Consider the following 26,604-nt stretch of genomic DNA (forward strand, 5'->3'; position numbering starts at 1 on the left):
CACCTTGGGGTTTTTGAAATTATAGTCTTTATTAAGAATTGAACAGTTTAATAGTAGGAGTCTGTTATAGGCAGTGTTATAATCGTAAATGGAAACTCACTCTGATAAAATCGTGAAATAAATTATTCAGTTAACAACTATAGAAACAAATGGAATGTAGAAAATAAATGAAAAATAAAACTTAAATAGAAATGAACACAACGGGGTCCCAGAGCGGCTCACCTAGTAAAAGCACTGCTGCAGCGTGCAGGGTGAGCTATACAGTCTGGATTCGCCGGTTCGAATCCAGCTGTGTGAGACTGCCGGTGCTCGCTGGGAATTCCAAAAGGGGCGCTGCATTGGCTCTGGTGCCTCCGGGTTATGGAGGGGGAATCCGGCTGACACTGTTTCTCCTCATTGCTCTTCAGCGACCCTACAGGCCAGGCGCCGAGTGAGCCTGGGGGTGGATATTTGCTGGGCTGGTCTCTTGTCCTCCAGGGACCGGTAGCCTGCTTACAAGTTCTTTGGTGTAAAAAGGAAGCCGGCTAAGGACAGCGAGATTCAGAGGACTCTCGTGGATTCCTGTGGGTCCCCTGAGCTGTGTGGGGAATTGCCGCGGTGAGGAGAAGAATAATTGGGCATTACAAATTAGGGAGAAAACTGGGGGGGTAAGAAAATCTCTGATTCTAAATAAAAAATAAATGAATACAACAAAAATGAAATTAATAATAATAATAATAATAATAATAATAATAATAATAATAATAATAATAATAATAATAATAATGCTGAATGGGTTTTATGTTGCCGTTTCTCATTAGGCAATTCATATGACAGTGAACATAATAATAATATAGGATTTGACTAGAAGAGCGAAAACAGAATTAGAGAGGCAAGTAGCAGTAGATAGTAAACTTAATCTAAAAGGGTTTTTCCAATACATTAACGCTAAAAGGAAAATAAACGAGGAAGTTAGCAGTATACATGACAGCAGTGGTAAATTAGTGATTAAAGACAATCAAATCGCAAATGTACTTAATCAATATTTAGTACTTTACAAAAGAAGATTTACACAATATACCTAAGTTAACAGAAGCTACAAAAACATTGCTACTGGAGTTATTAAAGTGAAGGAAGTACTGTACTAAGGGAGCTAGCATCACTTAAAATAAAAAAATTAAAAAATCACTGGAGCCTGATGGAATTTATCCTGGTGTCCTCAGGCAAATTAGAGAACACATGTTTAAACCATGATTGATTCCAGGATTGAAAGTCATATGAAGATAGACTGAAAGAGCTGAATCTATACAGCTTAGAAAGAAGTAGAGTTAGAGGTGACTTAATAGAGGTATTCAAGATTTTTAAGGGATAAACAAACATGGCGGGTCAATTTACACGTGAAATAGCGATGCGTGTGCACGTTTGGGAGAATTACTTGGGTAAATCAGGTTTGTGGCCGAACAAAATGGCCAAAGACAGGGATAGGGTAAATCTCATTTACTCGTGTAAATGACGAAACACACAGGAAAATTCACGCCCAGTTTCGCATGGAAACCTGCATTTCATGTGTAAATGTTAATGAGTGTGTTTATCCTTAACTATAAATATTGCAAGGGAGCAGGTCAGTTGTTACTGTGGATTCCAAGATGGCAGAAAGTAGTGGCTGATGGGCGATTTTATAGTTAGCAGTGTAGTTCACCTTAATGCGGGTGGTTTTTCTTTATTATTGTTTTTTGCTGTGTCTGGCCTGTCATGTTGTATGTCTCTTACTTACAACATGACACTCACTTACCATGAACTGCGTTATGCCCATGTTATAATATTAATGCAGCTGTTTGAGAATACCCTTGCTGTAAAAACTACACTAAAGTTAAAAAGACAAAGAGCAAGTGAGCTGCTTAAATGTCTAACTGAATTAATTCCCGTCCTTTTTTTGATCCCAGCTATGTCCAAAGACAACGCGTGTCTGCCCTCCACGTTAGTAAATATAGTTTGTGAACTGGATATCATGAGCCTGCTCGATCGCCCAAAACAGCACAACAACATCCAGCAAGTAAAATTGTAAATGAACGTATGGATTGTGTTTTATTTGTTTGCATCATTAATATTTGACAATTAATTTGACACAGCAGTAAATCCAACACAACTTAAAAGAAAGGAGAGCATCTCTGACAGCACAAGCCTCCTCAGATTTCTCCTGTCAAATTGAAACTGGCGACTGAGGTAAACTTCACAGTTGCCAAGTCCGCTTATAATAAGCGGGATTGGTCTTGTTTTTGAGTCGTGGGTTGGAGTTTGCATAAACATCCATACTCGTACACGGGGCGCTTGTTTTGGGCTTGTTTTGAAAGGTAGTGCCGCTTTTTTTTTTCTCATGAGATTTGGCAACACTGGTAACCTTCCCTGTGTTTCTCGCAGGCAGCCTGATTCCTGAATACCTCATTTTGTTGTTAAGATACAGCAGGCAGTGACAATTTTGGGAACGAATTGATGCACTTCAGTCCATTTCATCAGTATCTGCCACCTCCCTTTCAAGTGCCCACTACCGCGGTGTTGAATGCTTCCTCAGCAGCCGTGGTAGTATACGCTGCATCACCCGATTCCCTAAATGCTGTATTGCCTGAATGAAAGGGACATATACAGTGCCTATAGAAAGTCTACACTCCCTTTCAAAATGTTCACTTTTTGTTGCCTTATAGCCTGTGTAAGGGCGAGCAGCTCTGTACATTGTTTTGTTTATTTTTAGATCGGGGTCTCCCCCTCCGCCCCTGTGCAGTGTATTTATTTTGTATTATTTTTATTGTATTGTATTTATGTCGGAGAGCGCCGTATGTGTTATTGTTTTGTATTTTGACGGCGTAGCCATTGGTTTATTTTATACTGTTTAGTAATGTGGATGGGAAACCCCATCCACATGGTATATAATTAAAACTCGTGCAGAAGGTGGCCATCTCCCGAATTAATTAGGCGATTTAATTTGTTGCTAATCGGGAGATGGTCACCTGTTATAAAAAGCCTGCAGCTCTCTAGTTCAGGGTGGGTGTTGTAGGAGCGAGAGCGAGAGTGATCGTGTGAAAACGAAACTAAATTTATAACATACAGGAACAGTGACAGCGACTGCCCAGCCTGACCTGTATGGTTTATTTATTATTTATTGTTGATTTTGTGTTCGAGATTTGTGTTTGTTTACTCTTTTATTTTAATCGGTGAGCACAGTGTTTATTTTTGTTTAAATATTTTATTTTTGTTTGCTTTAAATAAAACGGCGCCCACGCCACTGCACCGTACCTTTTGTTTTTGTTGTGCCTTCTTCTGGTCTGACATCACCACTAGCGATTCCTGTCACAGCCTGGAATTAAAATGCATTAAAATAGTTTTTTTTTTCATTTATCTACACATCCTACCCCACAACTTCCAAGTGAAAAAAATTCTAGAAATTTGTAGAAAATTAATTAAAAATAAAAACTGAAACAGCTTGGTTGGATAAGTGTTCACCCCCCTTGTAATAGCAATCCTAAATTAGCTCAGGTGTAACCAATCGCCTTCAAAATCACACACCAAGTTAAGCGGCCTGCACCTGTGTTAAATTGTAGTGATTCACATGATTTCAGGATAAATTTAGCAGTTCTTGTAGGTTCCCACTGCTGGGTAGTGCATTTCAAAGCAAAGACTCAACCATGAGCACCAAGGCACTTTCAAAAGAACTCCGGGACAAAGTTGTTGAAAGGCACAGATCAGGGGATCAGCTCACGGACGGATGGCCTGACATTCTCCTCTAGAATCTTGTGATACAATGCAATATTCATGGATGTGTCAATGATGGCAAGCCGTTCAGGTCCTGAGGCAGCAAAGCAGCCCCAAATCATCACACTCCCACCACCATGCTTGACGGTTGGGATGAGGTTCTTCTGTTTGAACGCAGTGTTTCGTTTTCGCCAAACATAACGTTTCTCATTGAGGCCAAAAAGTTCTACCTTTGACTCGTCTGTCCAGAGAACATTGTTTCAGAAGTCTTGTGGATCATTTATGTGTTCTTTGGTGAACTCCAGACAGGCAGCAATGTTCTTTTTAGAGAGCAGTGGTTTCCTCCTGGCTATCCTTCCATGAACACCATTCTTCTTCAGTCTTTTTTCTGATAGCTGAGTCATGAACACTCACATTAGCCAAGGTGAGAGTTGCCTGCAGATCCTTGGATGTTACTCTGGGGTTCTTTGTGACTTCCTTGATGATTTTCCGGTTTGTTCTTGGAGAGATTTTGGTAGGACGACCGCTCCTGGGTAGAGTGACTGTGGTCTTCAAGTTTTTCCATTTGTAGACTATCTGTCTGAGAGTGGATTGGTGGAGCCCCAAATTCTTAGAAATAGTTTTGTAACCCTTTCTAGACTGATGAGCATCAATAACTGTTTATCTGAGGTCCTCAGAGATTTATTTTGATCATGGCATTACGTATTTCCACACACCTGTATGGTGAAGACCAAACTCACAAAGTTTCTGATCTTTATATAGGGTGGGGCCTCTTAAACTCACCCCTGAAGATCTACCTAATTATTTAAACACCTGATTCTAATTATCTCATTAAAATCTTAAATGTTATCTTATTTTATACTCATTTCATTTTTACTTAATGAGTCACAAGATAAATTAGTTGAAACAGTATTCACTACTAACGACATGACACCATGCTTATTGACCCGGAAGGGAAACGATGTAGCAGCTGCAGACAGTAAAGACAGCTGCAATCATTTACCAAGGGGTCATGCAATAATGGCATAAAGGGGCGGGAGAATCATAAATCTTTTCCTTCGCTTGGTTTCAGAGCTGGAAACTGGAAGGACCGGGAGAGATCCTCTGTGAATTATTGTGAGCAGTATTCGTGAGTGTTTTTTTTTTGTTTTTTTTTTGTCGCTGTTAGTAATTGTCTTTTGTTTTGTAAATTCACTAGACAGCTAACACGTCTCCCGAGCTGTCGCCTTGGCCAGCACTACCCGGAACAACAACACCACAGTCACTGTTTAAATTGTTATCACCCACCACCAACACTACTGCATGCACCCGGACTGGTGTATTGTATTGTATTGTGGGGCGGATAACGTGTACTATTATTTGGTTTGCAAAACCAGTTATTATTGTTTGCTGCCGTGCTCTACACACTGCTGTGTATTGCCGGGGGATTATTGTTTGGTCACCAGACCTGGATACGATTAAAAACTGTTCCAAACTGGATTATAACTCTCTGTGTTTCATTATTGCACTGCATCACCCCTGCACCTACCACTTATCACTTTGCCACAAAACCCCATGATAGTTACTGCAAAGAATTATGTTTTCCAGGTCTCAGAAACCAGGGGCCACGGATGGAAGCTGAAGAAGGGCAAATTCAAAACGGAAGGGAGAAGGAACTTTTCCCTAGAAAGGGTGGTGAACCATTGGAACAGGTTACCGGATGAAGTTGTTGAAGCGGAAGACCCTCTGATCCTTCAAAAAGAGACTCAATGCTGCCATGAACACTAATATAAGGAGGCTGTGTGGTCCAGTGGTTAAAGAATAGGGCTTGTAACCAGGAGGTCCCCGGTTCAAATCCCACCTCAGCCAATGACTCATTGTGTGACCCTGAGCAAGTCACTTAACTTTCTTGTGCTCCGTTTTCGGGTGAGATGTAACTGTAAGTGACTCTGCAGCTGATGCATAGTTCACACACCCTAGTCTCTGTAAGTCACCTTGGATAAAGGCATCTGCTAAATAAATAAATAACCCTTTCTGTGACCACTATAAGACCTTTAGCTAGCCTGTCCGGAGGAAGGAGGATCCGCCTAGCCATGGATTCCCAGAGATTTTATTTCCACAAATAATCTGGTTTAGCTTTTCCTCTCCTGAGTGCTAATGGATCACACTATACATGTGTGAATGTGGTTATCCCTAATGAGATAATTAGGTGTCAGTTAGGGAGGGCCACATGGTATATAAGGAAGCTAAAGAGCTCATTTGCGGCAGTAACCCTGGAGAGAGAAACGCTCCTGTCTGTGTTGTACCTCACCGAGATAGCACTGCTTGGGTGAGGGTTTTTGTTGTTATTTGTGGCACCTGATATTTGTTATTGGTTATTTGTTAATAAATACGCACTTCAGCCCTTAAACTGCAGCATTCTGTATCTGAGTCTCGGTTCAGCTTCCTAACCAGTCTCACCACTCGAGTCATCCTGCCACATCATTGCTAACATATTTTTTATTTAAAAATATCAGTACAAAACCTGATGTAAGTGCCAAAACTAAGTTTAACTTTCATTATATTAGTCAATAAATAATAATTTTTTTGAAAAATGAAATATTTTCATTACTGTGTAATGTCTAATCAATTTGATGTATATTTGTATTTATACAGTTAAGTTACGGTAATGACTTTATGATGATTTATGTGCGAAAAGAAATTTGAACAAAATATACAAAAATACATAACAATTTCAGGTCGGCTGAGTACTGTGATATGCTGATAAGTTTTTTCTTATTCAATTCTGGTTGTATTACTAAAAGAAATATCACATACATTTCTCAATTTTTTTTCGAACCCCAATTTGTTCCCTTTCTGTAGACTGACCCAATAATAATATTGTAATGCGTGACCATAACAAGAAATACACAAAGGAGCATCCGGGGACCCAAAACAGTAATACACAAGTCTTCTTCAGTTTTGTCTAAACGTATGTTAAACTTTATTTAGTTTCTTTAGTATTACTGAAGAGTGTAATATGTGTGTTTGAAGTTACGGATGTATAATAGATCTACATGTTACTGCAATAATAATAAAGTGCAATATACGTCATGGACAAAAACAAAAAACATAGAATTTTAAATGTTGTGACACATTTAAAAAAATACTATATTCTCTGCTTACACCTTCCTTAAGTATCTGCTTCATTATGTGCACTGTACGTTTATATACTCTACCAGAAAACAACCCAGAAAAAAATTAAAGTATTTTGAAATGGAATTACAGTAGTATCAGAATTAATGTACAGTGCCTTGCGAAAGTATTCGGCCCCCTTGAACTTTGCGACCTTTTGCCACATTTCAGGCTTCAAACATAAAGATATGAAACTGTAATTTTTTGTGAAGAATCAACAACAAGTGGGACACAATCATGAAGTGGAACGAAATTTATTGGATATTTCAAACTTTTTTAACAAAAAAAAAACTGAAAATTGGGCGTGCAAAATTATTCAGCCCCCTTAAGTTAATACTTTGTAGCGCCACCATTTGCTGCAATTACAGCTGTAAGTCGCTTGGGGTATGTCTCTATCAGTTTTGCACATCGAGAGACTGAAATTTTTGCCCATTCCTCCTTGCAAAACAGCTCGAGCTCAGTGAGGTTGGATGGAGAGCATTTGTGAACAGCAGTTTTCAGTTCTTTCCACAGATTCTCGATTGGATTCAGGTCTGGACTTTGACTTGGCCATTCTAACACCTGGATATGTTTATTTGTGAACCATTCCATTGTAGATTTTGCTTTATGTTTTGGATCATTGTCTTGTTGGAAGACAAATCTCCGTCCCAGTCTCAGGTCTTTTGCAGACTCCATCAGGTTTTCTTCCAGAATGGTCCTGTATTTGGCTCCATCCATCTTCCCATCAATTTTAACCATCTTCCCTGTCCCTGCTGAAGAAAAGCAGGCCCAAACCATGATGCTGCCACCACCATGTTTGACAGTGGGGATGGTGTGTTCAGGGTGATGAGCTGTGTTGCTTTTACGCCAAACATAACGTTTTGCATTGTTGCCAAAAAGTTCGATTTTGGTTTCATCTGACCAGAGCACCTTCTTCCACATGTTTGGTGTGTCTCCCAGGTGGCTTGTGGCAAACTGTAAACGACACTTTTTATGGATATCTTTAAGAAATGGCTTTCTTCTTGCCACTCTTCCATAAAGGCCAGATTTGTGCAGTATACGACTGATTGTTGTCCTATGGACAGAGTCTCCCACCTCAGCTGTAGATCTCTGCAGTTCATCCAGAGTGATCATGGGCCTCTTGGCTGCATCTCTGATCAGTCTTCTCCTTGTATGAGCTGAAAGTTTAGAGGGACGGCCAGGTCTTGGTAGATTTGCAGTGGTCTGATACTCCTTCCATTTCAATATTATAGCTTGCACAGTGCTCCTTGGGATGTTTAAAGCTTGGGAAATCTTTTTGTATCCAAATCCTGCTTTAAACTTCTCCACAACAGTATCTCGGACCTGCCTGGTGTGTTCCTTGTTCTTCATGATGCTCTCTGCGCTTTAAACGGACCTCTGAGACTATCACAGTGCAGGTGCATTTATACGGAGACTTGATTACACACAGGTGGATTCTATTTATCATCATTAGTCATTTAGGTCAACATTGGATCATTCAGAGATCCTCACTGAACTTCTGGAGAGAGTTTGCTGCACTGAAAGTAAAGGGGCTGAATAATTTTGCACGCCCAATTTTTCAGTTTTTTATTTGTTAAAAAAGTTTGAAATATCCAATAAATTTCGTTCCACTTCATGATTGTGTTCCACTTGTTGTTGATTCTTCACAAAAAATTACAGTTTCATATCTTTATGTTTGAAGCCTGAAATGTGGCAAAAGGTCGCAAAGTTCAAGGGGGCCGAATACTTTCGCAAGGCACTCTCAGTGGTATGTTATTCCTATTTGCTTATATTGATTGTGGTAATATGTCTACATAGTTTATGTAACATTTTAGTACACTTGTAACCCGTTTCCCACATTTCTACATTTCACAAACTGGGTGGGATTGTTAAATCAGTTGGTAGTGGTCCTGGCACAGTTCAGTAGTGTACAGTGCAGAGAAATATTTAACTTAGGGGTTTTATATTCAGGATCGTTTTCTGGCAAGAGGAGAAAAACACTACAACACTACAGCAATGGAGGCTGTCATCATGAAGTGGGAACTTCAATAAAATGTAAGCCCAGAAAATGTGATGAAAAGTATTTTTACTTTACTTGGCTTGGATCCACAGATTCCCCTTATAAAAATTTACCACAGTATTTCTGCATGATTTTTTTCCAGTTTTCCCAGTTATATAATGCATTTACCATGTTTATTAATAATATACTTTACCATACCTCGCTATTCTTTACAGTGCTTACCTATGTTTTACCATGCTATGCTTTTACTATGAGAAACTTTTGTAATGATCAGTGTGATGTGTGTGCAAAAGTGCAGCATCTTTTACACATTGAAGTTGTTTTTCAGTTTTAAAAAGGGGGGACGTGGGGTTAGTTTTTCTTAACCAAGGGGGATCTACTATCCCAGAGTTTGATAAGCCCTGCTCTAGACAATGATCTCAACAAGAGGAAGGGACTATGGCTAGAAATATTTCAAATGACTGACAATGAAAGGAACACAGTGTGGTACACAGGTCGGTTAAGTATAGCAATCTATTCCTTAAATGGGATCTAAACCTGCAATATTAATTCAGAATGGACCTGTCAACACTGCACAGTGAAGAGTGATTTAAAACAACACTTTAAAATAGTGAAACACCTTCATATTGAATACTGACTTATGCTTTTTATGTCACATGGACTGAATTTCCTCTGAACAGTTTTATGCTACATTCCATGACAATAATCAGATTGTGTCCCCTGTGTGCCCCTAGCAGTGCTGATAGAAGGGGCTGTGTGTGTCTTTACTCACCCCCAGTATGGTTAAAGTGCTGGACTATATTTCTCACTCTCCATTTCATGATATCATGACCAAGGAGAATATGCCAAGAACGTCTGTCCCAGAACTCACGACCCATAGTTGTAGTCATCCAGTCAAACATGGGGATAGGTTTTCCCACGGTGCTGTTAAAGTACGAGTATTGCACATCATCCACCATTCCCACAGCTATGTGCTCTGAAAGTTCAGTCCCTTCTGACGTCGCCACTCCAAAAGAAAGCAGTGAATGAGTTCCTGGAAGAGGAATACAAATGCTAATTAGTGACATATTGTAATAATCCCAGAGTAAAACACACAGTGTCAGTGAGCAGCTGACATTTACCAGTCTCTCCAGAATTCTGTGATCACAGAAACCAAGAAAGAACTCACACAAGGGTGCAGAATTCTATGATGGCCCCAGGAAACCATTAACCACTGTAGAAATGTGTACTTTATACTTTATACTTTCTACAATCTAGTGAAACAATGATCTGGTGGAATTATTTCAGGAAAAGGGCGGATCTTTCTTCAGTCTGTTACATATACAGAAGGTGCCTATATTACACAGGTGTGTATTTAAAGCCAACTTTAATAAGATGCAATAATTAAGCTGTAGGGCTCATGTGTTGAATATAGTAACTTAAGAACTACATTGATTCACTTTGAAAGTGCCATCGACTGCCATGGTGTTTGTTACAAATACAACTCTTGCCTTCGGCACATCTTGGCAAGAAAGTGTAATTATCTTCAGACCTGCCCAGTCTCCATATTTCTGGTTGAAATATTTGACCTGTTCTTCATTTGTCCCTCTTTAAAAGCAATTCTTAACTCATATTTGTCAATGGGACAACCAGCAATTGCATTCCAATTTCATGAAAAAAAGAGACTTAATAATAGTAATAAATTATATGATTTTTTATTTAACTCCGGACTTATTTGGGACCATATATTTTGTATACTTTAATGCTTTTGTACATTAGAAATTTGATTTCAGTTGTACTCTTTGGTACAGGTTCTGTGCAATGCACTCTGGTATGTAACCAGACAAAACATTACCATTTATGATGCATCCTTAAAGAAAGCTGAAGTTGTGCTGATCCCCCGATCTTTGACAACTTTCAGGGAGACAATGATATGAAAAGAAAAAAAGATTAAAGAACAACCAATGGATTTGCACCAGCTGGCCAGTCCTGCACAGTGTGTGGAGCAGGCTTATGATGAGAAGCACCCCTGAGTGGGTGGAGGCTTCTAACTGCATTAAAATGAAAGTCATTTTGAGAACAGCATGCAGCGGCTGAGATGCAATGAGCAACTACAGCTGTCGTCATATCTACCGATACGCTCCTGGAGCATTACACACTGCTGTTATCTGTATTGCTAGTCCCAGAACAACGAACAGACACCCAAAGATTATCGCATTTGCGTCACAGCCGACATTCTGCCCAGACTGCCTGAATTTCATACTCATCTGATGAAAAAGGTGTTCAAACAAAAACTGGATGCTAGTCCACATGTTTCTCCTTCCGTTCTGGATCTCATATACGAACTTGCTTTGGATGCATCTGCAGCTGAACATCCTGAAACACAGCAAAGGCTAATGCGTATATTCCTTGGTGAAGCAGGTCTTGGGGATTTAAAAAAGCTGAATGCTAGTAGACCAACAGGCACTTTTGCTGTATTTCTTGCAAAATGTTTCAGAACGGTTGTCTTTAAAGGACCTACTGTAATTCCATTTCTAATCCAAACACAGCTATCTTCCACATTGGTACGTCTTCAATTCACCCCAAGAAACCCTCACACACATGCTGCACTCAGCTTCACCTCCAAAGTACAGGTGCACAAGTACAAAATTCAGCGTAGGAAACTTAACATCTCTCACCAAGATGAACATCACTGTGCATCCCAGCTGAAATATCTCCTATTAGCACTCCTATTATCTCCCAACTGTGTGATGTTTTACTATGAGCCAGCTGCAATCATATCAACTGAAGGCAAACATTCTTACTGGACAAAGAAAACACATCAAACTCTCCTTTTTTGCTGTTGTATATATACAAATTATACTAAGATATAAAGGAACAATGGATTGTGTAGATTTTATTAAGAGATATTTTTTAATTGTTTCAGTGTACGCAGCTTCAGTTGTTCAATTCATTCGATTTACAGCCGTGAGATTGGCTGATGCAGGTCAGAAAAGGGTCAGAGAAAGTAAGGTAACTGTAATCCCAAAAAATGATTTTTAAAATTTTGAATGGTAGGCAATACAGATATTTGACAAATGTATTTGTGGCAGAGTAGGGCTCTGCCCTTGTAAATATTGGCAGGGATGGGGTTAAATTCTCCTCCCTGCCCAGGTTTATTGCATCAGGTGGGAGCAATCAATCAATCAATTAACACCCAGCCACCTGACATAAAAGGAGGCCTCAGTGCCTCAGTAGGGAGAGGTAGCTGAGGAAGCAAGGGTGTTTTTCTTTGTGTGCTGGGGTTTTTGTTCATTTTGCAATCCAGTGAAGGCAAATCTAAGCCTGGAAGCCTTATTTTTTGTAAGTTTTACTTTGTGTTTATTGTCTTTGTGTTTAAGAACCTTTTTGTTTGGCCCTCGTGCCAGTTTATTTTGTGTCTTTTATTAATTAAGTCTTTTGTTTGAACTGCAGTCTGTCTCTGGGCCTCATCCCTTGCGCCTTCCTGTCACAGTATTGTACAGAGAAAGTTCTGAGTTTGGTTGTAATTTATTATTATGTTTTGTAATCCTACACCTAATTGAATGCACTCTGTTGCATGGTCATTACTTTCTGAAAAATCTGAATAAATCTTTGTGACAGAAATAGAATGATTCTTGGTGGTAAATCTCCCTCCTGACCTGTGAGGGCTCATGGACTGTTTGGCCTGACAATTCATTCCCAGAGTTAAAAGGAAGTCGGTCACCTAGAAAGGGGGCAGAGCTCTGGTGCACAAACTATGACATGGCTTTTGCTTTGTGAAACTTGAAAGAAAGCCTTCTGCATGCTGTGTCGATTTGCTACAATCAATAAACTGAACTTTTTGAAATGCGAAGATGATGAGTTTATTTCAATTGGCATGAATAACTGAAGTACTGTGCAGGAAGACTAAATGCCCACGAGAAATCGAATTACCATAGAGAATCCATTTATAAAGTACACGCTTACACCAGAAAAGTGAATGTGGATGTGCAGCTGCAACTGCAGAAAAAACAAAGAACCAAGCAAGCTACACATTGCTTTTGTTTTTTGTAGCAACTGAAATGTATCCAATATCTTATGAGACAAGGGCTGGCAGTTAGGGGACATACAGATGATCAAAGTAACTTGCAGAGGCTATAAGAGCTTGTTTCGACAAACAAGCAGTCAGAAATATTTTTGGTTGTTATTGACGAAACCAAGGATGTAAGTAGTTATGAAAAGCTTGTGTTTGCCCTCCGCTGTGTTGATGATAGCTACACTTGCTCGAAGACCAATGTGGTGTCTCGCGTTAACACAATAAAATACATATTGTAAAGAAAATCCCAAAGCATTATTTATTCATTGCTTAAATCACAGCCTTATTAGTTGCCTAATGGTTAGAAGTGCATTTGAAGCAGTTCATGAAGTCCACAACACAATTCATGCCTCTGCAAAAAGTCTGTCTCTATTTGAAACCATGCAAGCACCATTCCCATTAGAGAGCCACAAGTCACTGAAACCTTTGTGTCAAACACAGTGGACAGCAAGAACACCAGCTATCAAGTCAATGCTGGAAAACTATCAAGCAATCCTCAATACACTGGACACTGTTATCATTGATGGGGGAGAAATGGAAGCAGTGAAAAAATCTCCAGGACTGACTTCTCTTATGGAAAAATTTGATACCTTCTTTGGACTGAAAGCTTGCCTTCAAGTTTTTTTTTTTTTTTCTGCCAGTGAGGAGGTCGCTAAAGTATTGCAATCAAAGACTGTTACTGCAGAGACTGCCATGACTTGCACTGCCACCCTTCAGGAACACTTAACTAGAATGAGCTCCGACACATACTTTGCTAAACTGTATGCAGATGCTTTGGATGCTTCAAAAGATGTAACCAACCCACCATCACTGCCAAACGGATTCGACAGCTACCAAGACGCATTGATGATGGAAGTGCACCGCATGTATTGATGAGGGGGCACACCAACTCCTTGCAGAAGTTGATAAACATATTCGCCTCTATTTCACAATCCCATGTCCAATGCAACTGCAGAACAAAGCTTTTCAGCAATGCACAGAATTAAAACTTACCTGAAATCTACAATGGCACAAAACCGTATGAATCATGTAATGTTTCTACATGTACATAAAGACATTACTGATGCTTTGGATCTTGTACAGGTTGCAAAGTGGTTTTGTGGATTTAATGATTCCAGGATTTCTTTGGAAAATGGGATTGTGACAGGGTGACAGAGGTTGAGACTCAGAGACAGTGTGAAAAGTTCAAAAATAAAGCTTTTAATACATAAAAAACACAAAATAAACAGGCACAAGGGCCAAACAAAAGGTTTCTAAAACACAGACAATAAGCACAAAACGAAACTTACAAAAATAAGGTTTCCAGGCTGGGCATTACCTTCACTGGACTACAAAATTGAACAAAAACAGCACACACAGAAAAACACACTTGCTTCCTCTCTTTCTAGAACTCCGTCTCTACTGGGAGGCTGAGGCCTCCTTTATGCCAGATGGCTGGGTGATCATTGAATAATTAATTAATTGATTGCTCCCACCTGACACAATCAACCTGGGCAGGGAAGAGAATTTAACTCTATCCCTGCCAGTATTTTTAAGGGCAGAGCCCTACGCAGGCCGCAATCAGCCAAACCCCCCCCCCCCTTTGAACCCAAGCCCTCCCCCCAAGAGTCCCCTTATGTCCTTTGGCTGGGCTATTTCAGCGGGCGGTGGTGGGCGGGGTTGATGTCAGATACCCCAAGCTTTCTTCAATAGCGGGGGCCCCGGACCTTCCAAGCACACGAACGCTGGCAGGGAACCTGGACCCTCCAGCAGGAGCAGCGCTGGTGTCACCTCTGGTGGCGGAGGCGGGAACGGCAGCCCGTCTCCCCTCTGGTGGCGGAGGCGGGAACGGCGGCCCGTCCCCCTCTGGAGGCGGAGGCAGGAACGGTGGCCCGTCCCCCTCCGGAGGCGGAGGCAGGAACGGCGGCCCGTCCCCCTCTGGAGGCGGAGGCAGGAACGGCAGCCCGTCTCCCCTCTGGTGGCGGAGGCGGGAACGGCGGCCCGTCCCCCTCCGGAGGCGGAGGCAGGAACGGCAGCCCGTCTCCCCTCTGGTGGCGGAGGCGGGAACGGCGGCCCGTCCCCCTCTGGAGGCGGAGGCAGGAACGGTGGCCCGTCCCCCTCCGGAGGCGGAGGCAGGAACGGCGGCCCGTCCCCCTCTGGAGGCGGAGGCGGGAACGACGGCCCCTCAGGAACAGCGGGCGGAGACGGCGGCCACTCCAGCAACGGCAGTTCCAGCTCCTCCAATGGCAACGGTTCCAGACACAGGCATTGGCGATGGTGGCTGGGGCCATTCTAGTGGCCTCTGAAGTCGGGCTGGCACCTCCTGCCGTCGCAGTTGGGTGCATCTCCCCTGAGCTCCTCTCAGCAGCATGTGCAAGGGCTACTGAGGGGCTTCAGCCTTCTCCCCTTCTGACTCTCGGGTCCGTGGCTCCACCCCCTCTGGCTCTTGGGACGGCAGCTCCACCCCCTCTGGCTCTCGGGACGGCAGCTCCACCCTCTCTGGCTCTCGGGACGGCAGAAGCAGGGGAACCAGCAGGCATGCTCCCTCTGCTGGTGGCGGCGATGGAGGCGAAACTTGCAGGTACTCTTCCTCTGCTGGTGGAGGTGGGAGCGACACACAGTCCTCCCACGGCGGTGGAGGTGGAACCAGCAGGAACTCTCCCTCTGCTGGCAGATACCTGGACTGTGGACGTTCGGCCTTCCCCCTCTTGGGCTCTGGACGCCCGACTCCCCTCTCCTGGGCTCTGGATGCACTGACTCCCCCCTCTTGGGCTCTGGACATTCGGGCTCCTCCCACTCAGACAGAGGACGTTCGGGCTCCTCCCACTCCAGGTCTGTGTCCTGTAACACCTCCGGGCAGTAGAGCTCCTCGTGCCCGTACTGCATGCATTGGGTGCACCACTCCTCTTCCTCCCATGTCTTCCTTCCTCTCTGCCTCCTTCTCCTCCCCTTTGTTTGCGTTGGGCAGATGGCCACTGTGTGCCCATATGCCTCACAGCCGGGGCACAACTCTGCCGCGAGCCTTTTTAAAAACAACTCCCAGACGTCAACTGCCTCCTCCTGGGCCAGGGCGTAGGAGCATCCTGTCCAGTTGTGGCCGTAGACCTCGCAGCGCCCACACCAGTCTGCTGGTGGCACCTCTGGGCAGGATCTCTAGCGGTGGTCCTCATTCCCACACCAGGAGCACCAGGCAAAAAGGCTGGCTGGGTCCTCCACCTGGGGTGGCAGCAGCTTTTGATGCTGCTGTTGCTGCTGCCGCTGTCTGCTTCTTCTGCCCATTTTTTTTTCTCACAAAACTCAAAAAAAATAAACAAAAAAAAATACTGCCCTGACCCACCAGGTGGCATTTTCCCGTTTCTGACCTCAAATGTGACAGGATGACAGAGGTTGAGACTCAGAGACTGTGAAAAGTTCAAAAATAAAGCTTTTAACACATAAAAAACACAAAATAAACAGGCACAAGGGCCAAACAAAAGGTTTCTAAAACACAAACAATAAGCACAAAACGAAACTTACAAAAATAAGGTTTCCAGGCTGGGCATTACCTTCACTGGACTACAAAAATGAACAAAAACAGCACACACAGAAAAACACACTTGCTTCCTCTCCTTCTAGAACTCCCTCTCTACTGGGAGGCTGAGGCCTCCTTTTATGCCAGGTGGCTGGGTGATCATTGAATAATTAATTAATTGATTGCTCCCACCTGACACAATCAACCTGGGCAGGGAGGAGAATTTAACTCCATCCCTGCCAGTATTTCTAAGGGCAGAGCCCTGCTCTGCCACAGGGATTAATTGAATTGGACTGTTTCTTGAACATTTGTTGCTTGTATATAGTTCCCACTAGTTCTACAACTTCATCTTCTTGAGTGTTCTAAGTTACTGAAAATTACCCCACCTACCGACAAGACCGAAGACTAAACTGATGAAACAACTTAACAAAAGCGACCCAGACGTTACCGTAAGTTGCCTTTAAAATAGAATAACTAAAACAGATTTTAATGTTTTTGGTTTACTGCACTGGTTACATAACATGCCCACTGTAATAATGCATAGTAACAAAATAAGAATGCAAAAGAATGAATTAAAGTATACTGTAAATCTATATATATATATTTTTTTTTTCAAAATCGTTTTATTATTCGTTTTATTATTTATACCTGCATTGGTAATATAGTCTATATAAAACAAATATGAAGTTATTTGATATTGTAGCTATACTTAATACTGTCATTTTGTGTATTGAGTGATCAGTGATATTTTCTTTGGCAGCAAATAGTTCAGGTTTTCTTGCATTTCCATTTAAGTGTTATTTGAATGTTAAAAAGTGTTTTAAGATACGCTGTTATACTTACAAAGCAGATAGACCAGTTAGAGACTATTATTATAATAATTTAATATACTTAGCAGACGCCCTTATCTAGAGAGTGTTATCGAACTTGGGAGGTGCCCCTCTACTCTATCTCTATTTTTTAAAATCGTGATTCCTTGCCTAGGTAATTATTTTTTAAATATATAACAATATAAATGTTGCAAGTTTCGCTGTTGCTTATTATATCTTAGGACTTGTAATCATAGTTTCGAGAGTCGTATTCTTGTGAATTACACGGTATATGAGAATTAGTTACATTGTTAACTTATTAGGCTCACACAGATTTTTTTTTTTTTTTTAATGTACGTTTTGAAGTCGTTCTGGCACCATTGGCATGAACTGTGCATTCAATTGTGTTTAACAGCTTTGCACTGGAATTATTACATTTCTTGCTATGTGTAGGCAATGGACCAAATCACAGATGAGAAACTCGAGCATCTAAAGCAGCAGTTGGGTGCTATGTTCCCAAACCTGGATGTAGGGAAACACAATTAATCGATGTGCCGATTATTATTCATCCATCCTTACATTTCATGAGGTTTGATTACATATTGGTGAACCAATGCATAAAATTAGAGTGTAGTTTCAATTCATCGATTCGCATGCTGAACTGGGATATTTTTCTTGATGATACGATTAGCGACAGTGACCCCTGTATCAGTACACTGATACCTTTTATTAAGGTAAATGTGAGACTGCATGCAAAAAACACAGTCTACAAACAGTGATGTTTATGCATATATTTAGTTATAGTGTCTGTATTGAAAATCCAAGACTAAAATAAGAACATAAGAACATAAGAAAGTTTATAAACGAGAGGAGGCCATTCAGCCCATCTTGCTCGTTTGGTTGTTAGTAGCTTATTGATCCCAGAATCTCATCAAGCAGCTTCTTGAAGGATCCCAGGGTGTCAGCTTCAACAACATTACTGGGGAGTTGGTTCCAGACCCTCACAATTCTCTGTGTAAAAAAGTGCCTCCTATTTTCTGTTCTAAATGCCCCTTTATCTAATCTCCATTTGTGACCCCTGGTCCTTGTTTCTTTTTTCAGGTCATAAAAGTCCCCTGGGTCGACATTGTCTACACCTTTTAGGATTTTGAATGTTTGAATCAGATCACCGCGTAGTCTTCTTTGTTCAAGACTGAATAGATTCAGTTCTTTTAGCCTGTCTGCATACGACATGCCTTTTAAACCCGGGATAATTCTAGTTGCTCTTCTTTGCACTCTTTCTAGAGCAGCAATATCCTTTTTGTAACAAGGTGACCAGAACTTAACACAATATTCTAGGTGAGGTCTTACTAATGCATTGTAAAGTTTTAACATTACTTCCCTAGATTTAAATTCAACACTTCTCACAATATATCCGAGCATTTTGTTGGCCTTTTATATAGCTTCCCCACATTGTCTAGATGAAGACATTTCTGAGTCAACATAAACTCCTAGGTATTTTTCATAGTTCCCTTCTTCAATTTCAGTATGTCCCATATGATATTTATAATGCACATTTGTTTTGCCTGTATGCAATACTTTACACTTTTCTCTATTAAATTTCATTTGCCATGTGTCTGCCCAGGTCTGAATGTTGTCTAGATCATTTTGAATGACCTTTGCTGCTGCAACAGTGTTTGCCACTCCTCCTATTTTTGTGTCGTCTGCAAATTTAACAAGTTTGCTTACTATACTAGAATCTAAATCATTAATGTAGATTAGGAATAGCAGAGGACCTAATACTGATCCCTGTGGTACACCACTGGTTACCTCGACCCATTTTGAGGTTTCTCCTCTAATCAGTACTTTCTGTTTTCTACATGTTAACCACTCCTTAATCCATGTGCATGCATTTCCTTGAATCCCTACTGCGTTCAGTTTGAGAATTAATCTTTTATGCGGGACTTTGTCAAATGCTTTCTGGAAATCTAAATAAACCATGTTGTATGCTTTGCAATTATCCATTGTCAATGTTGCATCCTCAAAAAAGTCAAGCAGGTTAGTTAGACACGATCTCCCTTTCCTAAAACCATGTTGACTGTCTCCCAGGATATTGTTACCATATAGGTAATTTTCCATTTTAGATCTTATTATAGTTTCCATAAGTTTACATATAATAGAAGTCAGGCGTATTGGTCTGTAGTTACCTGGTTCGGTTTTGTCTCCCTTTTTGTGGATCAGTATTACGTTTGCAATTCTCCAGTCTGTCGGTACAACCCCTGTGTCAAGAGACTGTTGCATGATCTTGGTTAGCGGTTTGGAAATAACTTCTTTCATTTCTTTGAGTACTATTGGGAGGATCTCATTCGGCCCAGGGGATTTGTTTATTTTAAGAGCTCCTAGTCCCTTTAACACTTCTGCCTCTGTTATGCTAAAGTTATTTAAAACTGGATAGGAACAGGTTGACATGTGGGGCATGTTCTCCGTGTCCTCCTTTGTAAAAACCTGTGAAAAGTAATCATTTAATATATTTGCTATTTTTTTTCTTCATCTATGATTTTGTCATTTGTGTCTCTTAGACATTTAACCTCCTCTTTGAATGTTCTCTTGCTGTTATAATAATGTATTAGTAAGTACTCTAGCAGCCTCTCCCCAACTTTTCAACCCCTGTGTGTAAAGGATGTTTTTGGACCGGAGCGCGAGGTGGAGGCGGGTTACTGTTGATCAGCGCAGCTAATTTAATGATGGAAGGTACCAAGGTGAATGTGAGGAGTCAAAGGGGTTTCGGTCTGTAATTCAGCCTCCCGACAGTAGAAGGCATCAAACCAACTCGGGACTTCCCTTAACAAGATCTCGTGATCATGACGAAAGTCATCTTTATGAGGGGCGGCACCTTGGTGAGGGGCGGAAGTACGAGTATGTAAATTCCAGCCACTGGAGTCAAGTGAGGTTCAAGGACACTTGTTAGTTTGGAATTGGTGTTCCACTGACTACCGGGGCGGGGCTTTGCATACTAAAGGGAACGTGCTACTGTGTCCGGGGTTGGTCCAACAAAGTAAAGGCGGAGGAAAGGCTGGAGGGAGAGAAGCAGTGCCGGGTTCTCTTTGTTTTTATTATCACGGACGGAAGCTTTACTAACGTTCTTTTTGTTCTGATCTTTTGTTTTTGTTCAGCATAACAAGAAGAGGACTGAGAAGCTTCCGTTCCTTTCGTTTTGTTTTTCCAGCACTCCCTTCCTCACATCCTTCTTTTGTTTACTTGTTATTGCGTGTAAATATTAATAAAGTAACATTTTTATTTTACACGTAAATTACTGTCTGGAAATTCCATTATTACTCACACGCCTCACAGTGAAATTTGACCTTTGTGTCAGCAGTGTGGCCAATGGATTTTTTTTCCCCATCAAGGACGTACCTTGTGTTCTAGTACCGGTACTCAGGGAATACAACAAATCTCATTTTAAATGACACCATCAGACTGACAGTACATTAGTTTAAGATCATCTTCATCATCATCCCATCGTCTACTACATGTTATTTATAACCTACACTGGAAACATTAAATCGTTTAACTATTTTTTATTTATTTAATTTTAAAAAATTTAGAATCGCCAATTGCTTTAAAATGCTGTGCCCCTTTTGGAATCCCCAGCGAGTACCAGCTGCCTTGCAGTCAAATCTGAGAGGCGGGCCTTGGGAGATTGCTTGTCCCATAAGAACTGCGCTTTGCTGTGCACTCGGGTGGCCGTGTTTGGGGATTTACTGTGACGCTGACAGAAGAGGCCAGAGTGAAACAATGATCAGATGAGCCCAGCTGAGGGAGACAGCCTTCCTTAAAAACTAATTTACAAAAGTAAAATAAATCATTACGTACCCGAGGGGATGTGTGTAGGTATACGGGGAACCCTGGCCACCCCTAGTGTATAAGCACAGCGAAGCGTAGGACGGAGACCCGTGCTGACCGGCTTAGCGGCAGTGGGGACACTGCATAAGCAGCACTTTTGTTTGTAGTTTTATTACTGTGTTTTATTTTCCCTTTTTCTTTCGCCTTCTGTTTTCATTATTATTTTCTAGCACTTGTATGTGCACCGAACAGTATACTTGTATTGGTAACCCCGTGGTCTTGTTTTACTGTCATCAGTATTCAGGTCACGGACAACAGCGCCCTCGGGCACCTGTGCGGTGTTTGCAATTAAAATCTTCTGTCTCCCGTGTCAGTGAATACCCCCACCCTTCCACAGATATGAATGTAGAAATACAAATAATACATATAACAATTAATTTTACCTTCACATTTCATTTTGCTACGATATTAAGGCATAAAAGTTATAACACAAGTCTCCCTCATGATCAAAGCAAACAAGTGTTTTTTTTTTTCCTCCTCTTAAAATCTTTTACATAAAGGAACTTCTGCTAAACAGGGTTATCCATTAGATATCTGCAATAACAGCACAGTATTAAAATACTTGACATTTCTAGTGGGAACATCATAAAACCATTTCAATATGTGAAATACACATTTACAGAACATCGCTGACTTATTCAGGACTTAATCTTTCTTTATCAATAAAAGCATTTTAGAAGAAAAACTCAATTGTTTTTATTATGAAGCTGCTACTACTTAAAGCCTCGCTGTATAACAGAACAGGACAGATTTCTGTTACTTGTATGTTGCTGTTTTAAATCAGTGTCCTTAAAGAAACAATAAAAACAGGTTTTGGCCCTACCTACCTACCCTATTCTTTCAATACTGTTACCGGAACCGAACAATTACTTTGTTTGTTCTTATACAGTGGAGCGAGACAGGGGTGGCCTTTGTCCCCCCTTTTATTTGCTACTGCCCTGTTTTGAAGGCAAAGGGTGGTCACACCAAATATTGATTTGATTTAGATTTTTCTTCTGTTCACCCACTTTGCATTTTTTTAATTGATAAATATAAACTATTAACATGTCTATTTTTGAAAGCATTCTTACTTTACAGCATTTTTTCACACCTGCCTAAAACTTTTGCACAGTTCTGTATTATATATATATATATATATATATATATATATATATATATATATATATATATATATATATAGTAACAAAACTGCTACTACTCTAGGTTCGTTGGCCCTTTAAAAACTCCGACCCAGGACACAGGAATGGATTTTCAAAGCTTTGCACTATTTTTTTAGTAAACAAAAACCAAACAAAACACAAAATAAACACCTAGCTCAAGCACATCCGACGGGAACCTAGGCTAACTAAAACAGGACAGCTAAGCTGTTTCCCTGTCACAAAACCCAAAACAAATAAACACGGTTTTCACACAACTCACAGGTTTCACTATACCTTCCTTTGTACGCCTGCACGTGCACGCGCACGCGCACACGCACACGCACACACATGCGCGGGCTCTTCACACAACAGCCTTGAGCCAACTGACTGCACTCCTTAAATACCCTGCACCTGGTTCTAATTTAACAATAAGTACCAGGTGCAGGTGATAATTAATAATAAAACAATTAACAAAACTAATTAAACAATAAAGCAAATCAATAAACTACTAACAACAATGTTTTACGCAGGGAGGATTTTAACTCACCCAGAGGACTACTGAGACACAGATATCGATATATATATATTAATAATAATAATAATAATAATAATAATAATAATAATAATAATAATAATAATAATGCAGAAAAAAACGTCTTTCAGCTGGAGGGCAAGGCTGCCTAGATAAGACAGATAGAGAGGAGACCAAAGAAATAATAATTAAAAAACACTAGTTTAGTGATACTGAAGCGATACGGTGAAAAAGGCACTGTATCCTGAATGCAAATGTTCTGTATCCTATTGTTTTATTGATAACACTTTTACGCGAGTATGCATGGTAGCATCATGGTTAAGAGGCTATGTGCATCTGCCAATACATACAGGTGTTTCTATGGTGTCAACAACTACAAAGGCCGTGTCACAACTAACACATTTTAACAATAACATTTTGAAATGCGCTGCTATTACAATCATCAAGGTACAATGGAACGCACTCCACAGTCAGCTCATCAAGGTGGGAAAACAAAAAGCACAATAGAAATTGTTAAATAACTCTTATTTCATGTAAGTTTATACGCCCGCGACATATACAGTAAAATGATCATTCGCTGATACCTAATCTATTTGATCTGTTTTCTAAAAATCTTCGATCCCCGCTTCAAAATTCCGATTACTGATTCCAGATATTTGCACTAAGCTACACGTCCCTTTGAATCCATGTGCTTATTTTTTTTCTAATTATGGACCCGGGTATAACACGGTTTTCCTCAAATTACAATGAAGTTGCTCCATGCCCGCACCTTCCCTTTCGCTTCGTCTGCAATCTTCGCCAGTTCACTGCTTATTCCAATTTCACTCTTGTTCAGGACCAAATAACATTTTATTTTCTTTCAATACTTTTGCATTGGCAGCTTTATTTAGTTTAGCGTCATTTTTTTATGATTATTATTATTATTATTATTATTATTATTATTATTATTATTATTATTATTATATTAGGTAACAATAGTAACAGGCGCAACAGACTCGTCAGAAGCATTGCCTTGTTAACGTTCCCCCCAAAGTAGTTTTAGTTTCAGAGTGACTGCCACTCTCAGACTCTGTTTTTCATAAAGCAGCAAGTCCTGTGCGGAAGTCCCAGTATTTATATTTATTTGAAGAAACTAAATGTTTCTAGTGTAAAAACTCACCTGCAGCAGCTGCATGAACCCAGCAGAGAACCCCGAGTACACTCATTCGGATCATCTCCAGTAAGTCTTCAGAAAGAAATATATTTAAATGCCGATTATGAACAATGCCACTTTTTAGTCACCAACAAGGAACTGAAAAACTAGCCAGAAGCTCTCTCAGTCTACAATTTTGTGATTGGCTACACAAACCTGGTTCAGCCAATACAAAGCGAGTGTCATGAGGATCTAGGTAAAAATTCATTTTTGTATGACTTTACTAGTATGTATGGCTATGGAAGCCCATTTCCGCCATAAAATAAATAAATAAATAATAAAATAAAAAGAAGCTATCTCAGAACTCCAATTTACTAAGTCAAAGTCAGAATTCTGAGATTTTTTTTTTTTTTTTTTGTTACAGGAATGGGCTTCCATACTATACGAATTGTTCATTACAATAAATAAAAATAGTAATGTGCTTACTTACATTACTGTGATATTAAACGGCATAAACATACAACCAACTTACAAATGAAATATTAACATCCGTTTCATTCTAACTAACCAGCAATATAATAATAATAATAATAATAATAATAATAATAATAATAATAATAATAATAATTATTATTATTATTATTATTATTATTATTATTATTATTATTATTATTATTATTATTATTATTATTATCCCAATTAGAATTCCTAAACTAATTACTAATATAATTTATTACTTAACTATTGCTGGTATATGTTTAATTTCCATTCATATGTCTTTGGAAATTTGAAAAATGTAAAAATAAATAAATAAATAAATAAATAAATAAATAAATAAATAAAACTATTTTAAAAATCACACACCTAATAAAAATTTAAATCTAATGTTGAAAAATCAAGCGACAAAACTGGCAGGTGGCAGTGCAGTGCACACCATTATTGGATGAGCAAATACGGGAGAACTGAGGCTGCTGGGGGCTCAGGGAGCAGTTGTACAGGTCTGCCAGGCAGATTGGTTCTAGGAGGTGTTTGTCATTTTTTGCTTTTAATTTGTTTCATGGGAGCTCTAATAATGATGCAGGGGCCCGGGGGGCTCTAATAATGATGCAGGGGCCGGGGGGGCTCTAATAATGATGCAGGGGCCCGGGGGGCTCTAATAATGATGCAGGGGCCAGGGTGGCTCTAATAATGATGCAGGGGCCAGGGGGGCTCTAATAATGATGCAGGGGCCGGGGGGGCTCTAATAATGATACAGGGGCCCGGGGGGCTCTAATAATGATGCAGGGGCCCGGGGGGCTCTAATAATAATGCAGGGGCCAGGGTGGCTCTAATAATGATGCAGGGGCCCGGGGGGCTCTAATAATGATGCAGGGGCCCGGGGGGCTCTAATAATAATGCAGGGGCCAGGGTGGCTCTAATAATGATGCAGGGGCCCGGGGGGCTCTAATAATAATGCAGGGGCCAGGGTGGCTCTAATAATAATGCAGGGGCCGGGGGGGCTCTAATAATGATGCAGGGGCCCGGGGGGCTCTAATAATAATGCAGGGGCCAGGGTGGCTCTAATAATAATGCAGGGGCCGGGGGGGCTCTAATAATGATGCAGGGGCCCGGGGGGCTCTAATAATAATGCAGGGGCCGGGGGGGCTCTAATAATGATGCAGGGGCCAGGGGGGCTCTAATAATGATGCAGGGGCCCGGGGGGCTCTAATAATAATGCAGGGGCCGGGGGGGCTCTAATAATGATGCAGGGGCCAGGGGGGCTCTAATAATAATGCAGGGGCCAGGGGGGCTCTAATAATAATGCAGGGGCCGGGGGGGCTCTAATAATGATGCAGGGGCCAGGGGGGCTCTAATAATAATTCAGGGGCCGGGGTGGCTCTAATAATGATGCAGGGGCCCGGGGGGCTCTAATAATGATGCAGGGGCCGGGGGGGCTCTAATAATGATGCAGGGGCCGGGGGGGCTCTAATAATGATGCAGGGGCCAGGGGGGCTCTAATAATGATGCAGGGGCCCGGGGGCTTTAATAATGATGCAGGGGCCCGGGGGGCTCTAATAATAATGCAGGGGCCCGGGGGGCCCTAATAATAATGCAGGGGCCAGGGGGGCTCTAATAATGATGCAGGGGCCTGGGGGCTCTAATAATGATGCAGGGGCCCGGGGGGCTCTAATAATGATGCAGGGGCCCGGGGGGCTCTAATAATGATTCAGGGGCTCTAATAATGATACATGGGCCCGGGGGGCTCTAATAATGATGCAGGGGCCCGGGGGGCTCTAATAATGATGCAGGGGCCCGGGGGGCTCTAATAATGATTCAGGGGCTCTAATAATGATACAGGGGCCGGGGGGGAGGCTCTAATAATAATGCAGGGGCCAGGGGGGCTCTAATAATGATGCAGGGGCCAGGGGGGCTCTAATAATGATGCAGGGGCCCGGGGGGCTCTAATAATGATGCAGGGGCCGGGGGGGCTCTAATAATGATTCAGGGGCTCTAATAATGATACAGGGGCCGGGGGGGAGGCTCTAATAATGATGCAGGGGCCCGGGGGGCTCTAATAATGATGCAGGGGCCGGGGGGCTCTAATAATGATACAGGGGCCCGAGGGGCTGTAATAATGATACAGGGGCCCGGAGGCTCTAATAATGATTCAAGGGCTCTGTTAATGATACAGGGGCTCTGGCAGCTTTTTTA

At 41.3% G+C, this 26,604-nt stretch overlaps 1 protein-coding gene across 3 annotated transcripts in view; it reads right to left on the reverse strand.

The window, feature by feature from the left end:
* The window catches only part of LOC117397300 (major histocompatibility complex class I-related gene protein-like), a 74,302-nt gene extending 50,227 nt beyond the window's left edge, over positions 1-24,075 (reverse strand). For all 3 annotated transcript variants that reach the window (XM_059007574.1, XM_059007572.1, XM_059007573.1), the window contains exons 1-2: positions 23,941-24,075; positions 9,648-9,908 (exon numbers count right to left, since the gene is read on the reverse strand). In XM_059007574.1, coding sequence (XP_058863557.1) covers positions 9,648-9,908; positions 23,941-23,995 — 316 coding nt within the window. In that variant the 5' untranslated portion in view covers positions 23,996-24,075. The remainder of the gene's footprint in view (positions 1-9,647; positions 9,909-23,940) is intronic.
* Positions 24,076-26,604: the final 2,529 nt, after the last annotated feature.

Source organism: Acipenser ruthenus, chromosome 35 (genome assembly GCF_902713425.1).
Source record: "Acipenser ruthenus chromosome 35, fAciRut3.2 maternal haplotype, whole genome shotgun sequence".
Lineage (NCBI taxonomy): Eukaryota > Metazoa > Chordata > Actinopteri > Acipenseriformes > Acipenseridae > Acipenser > Acipenser ruthenus.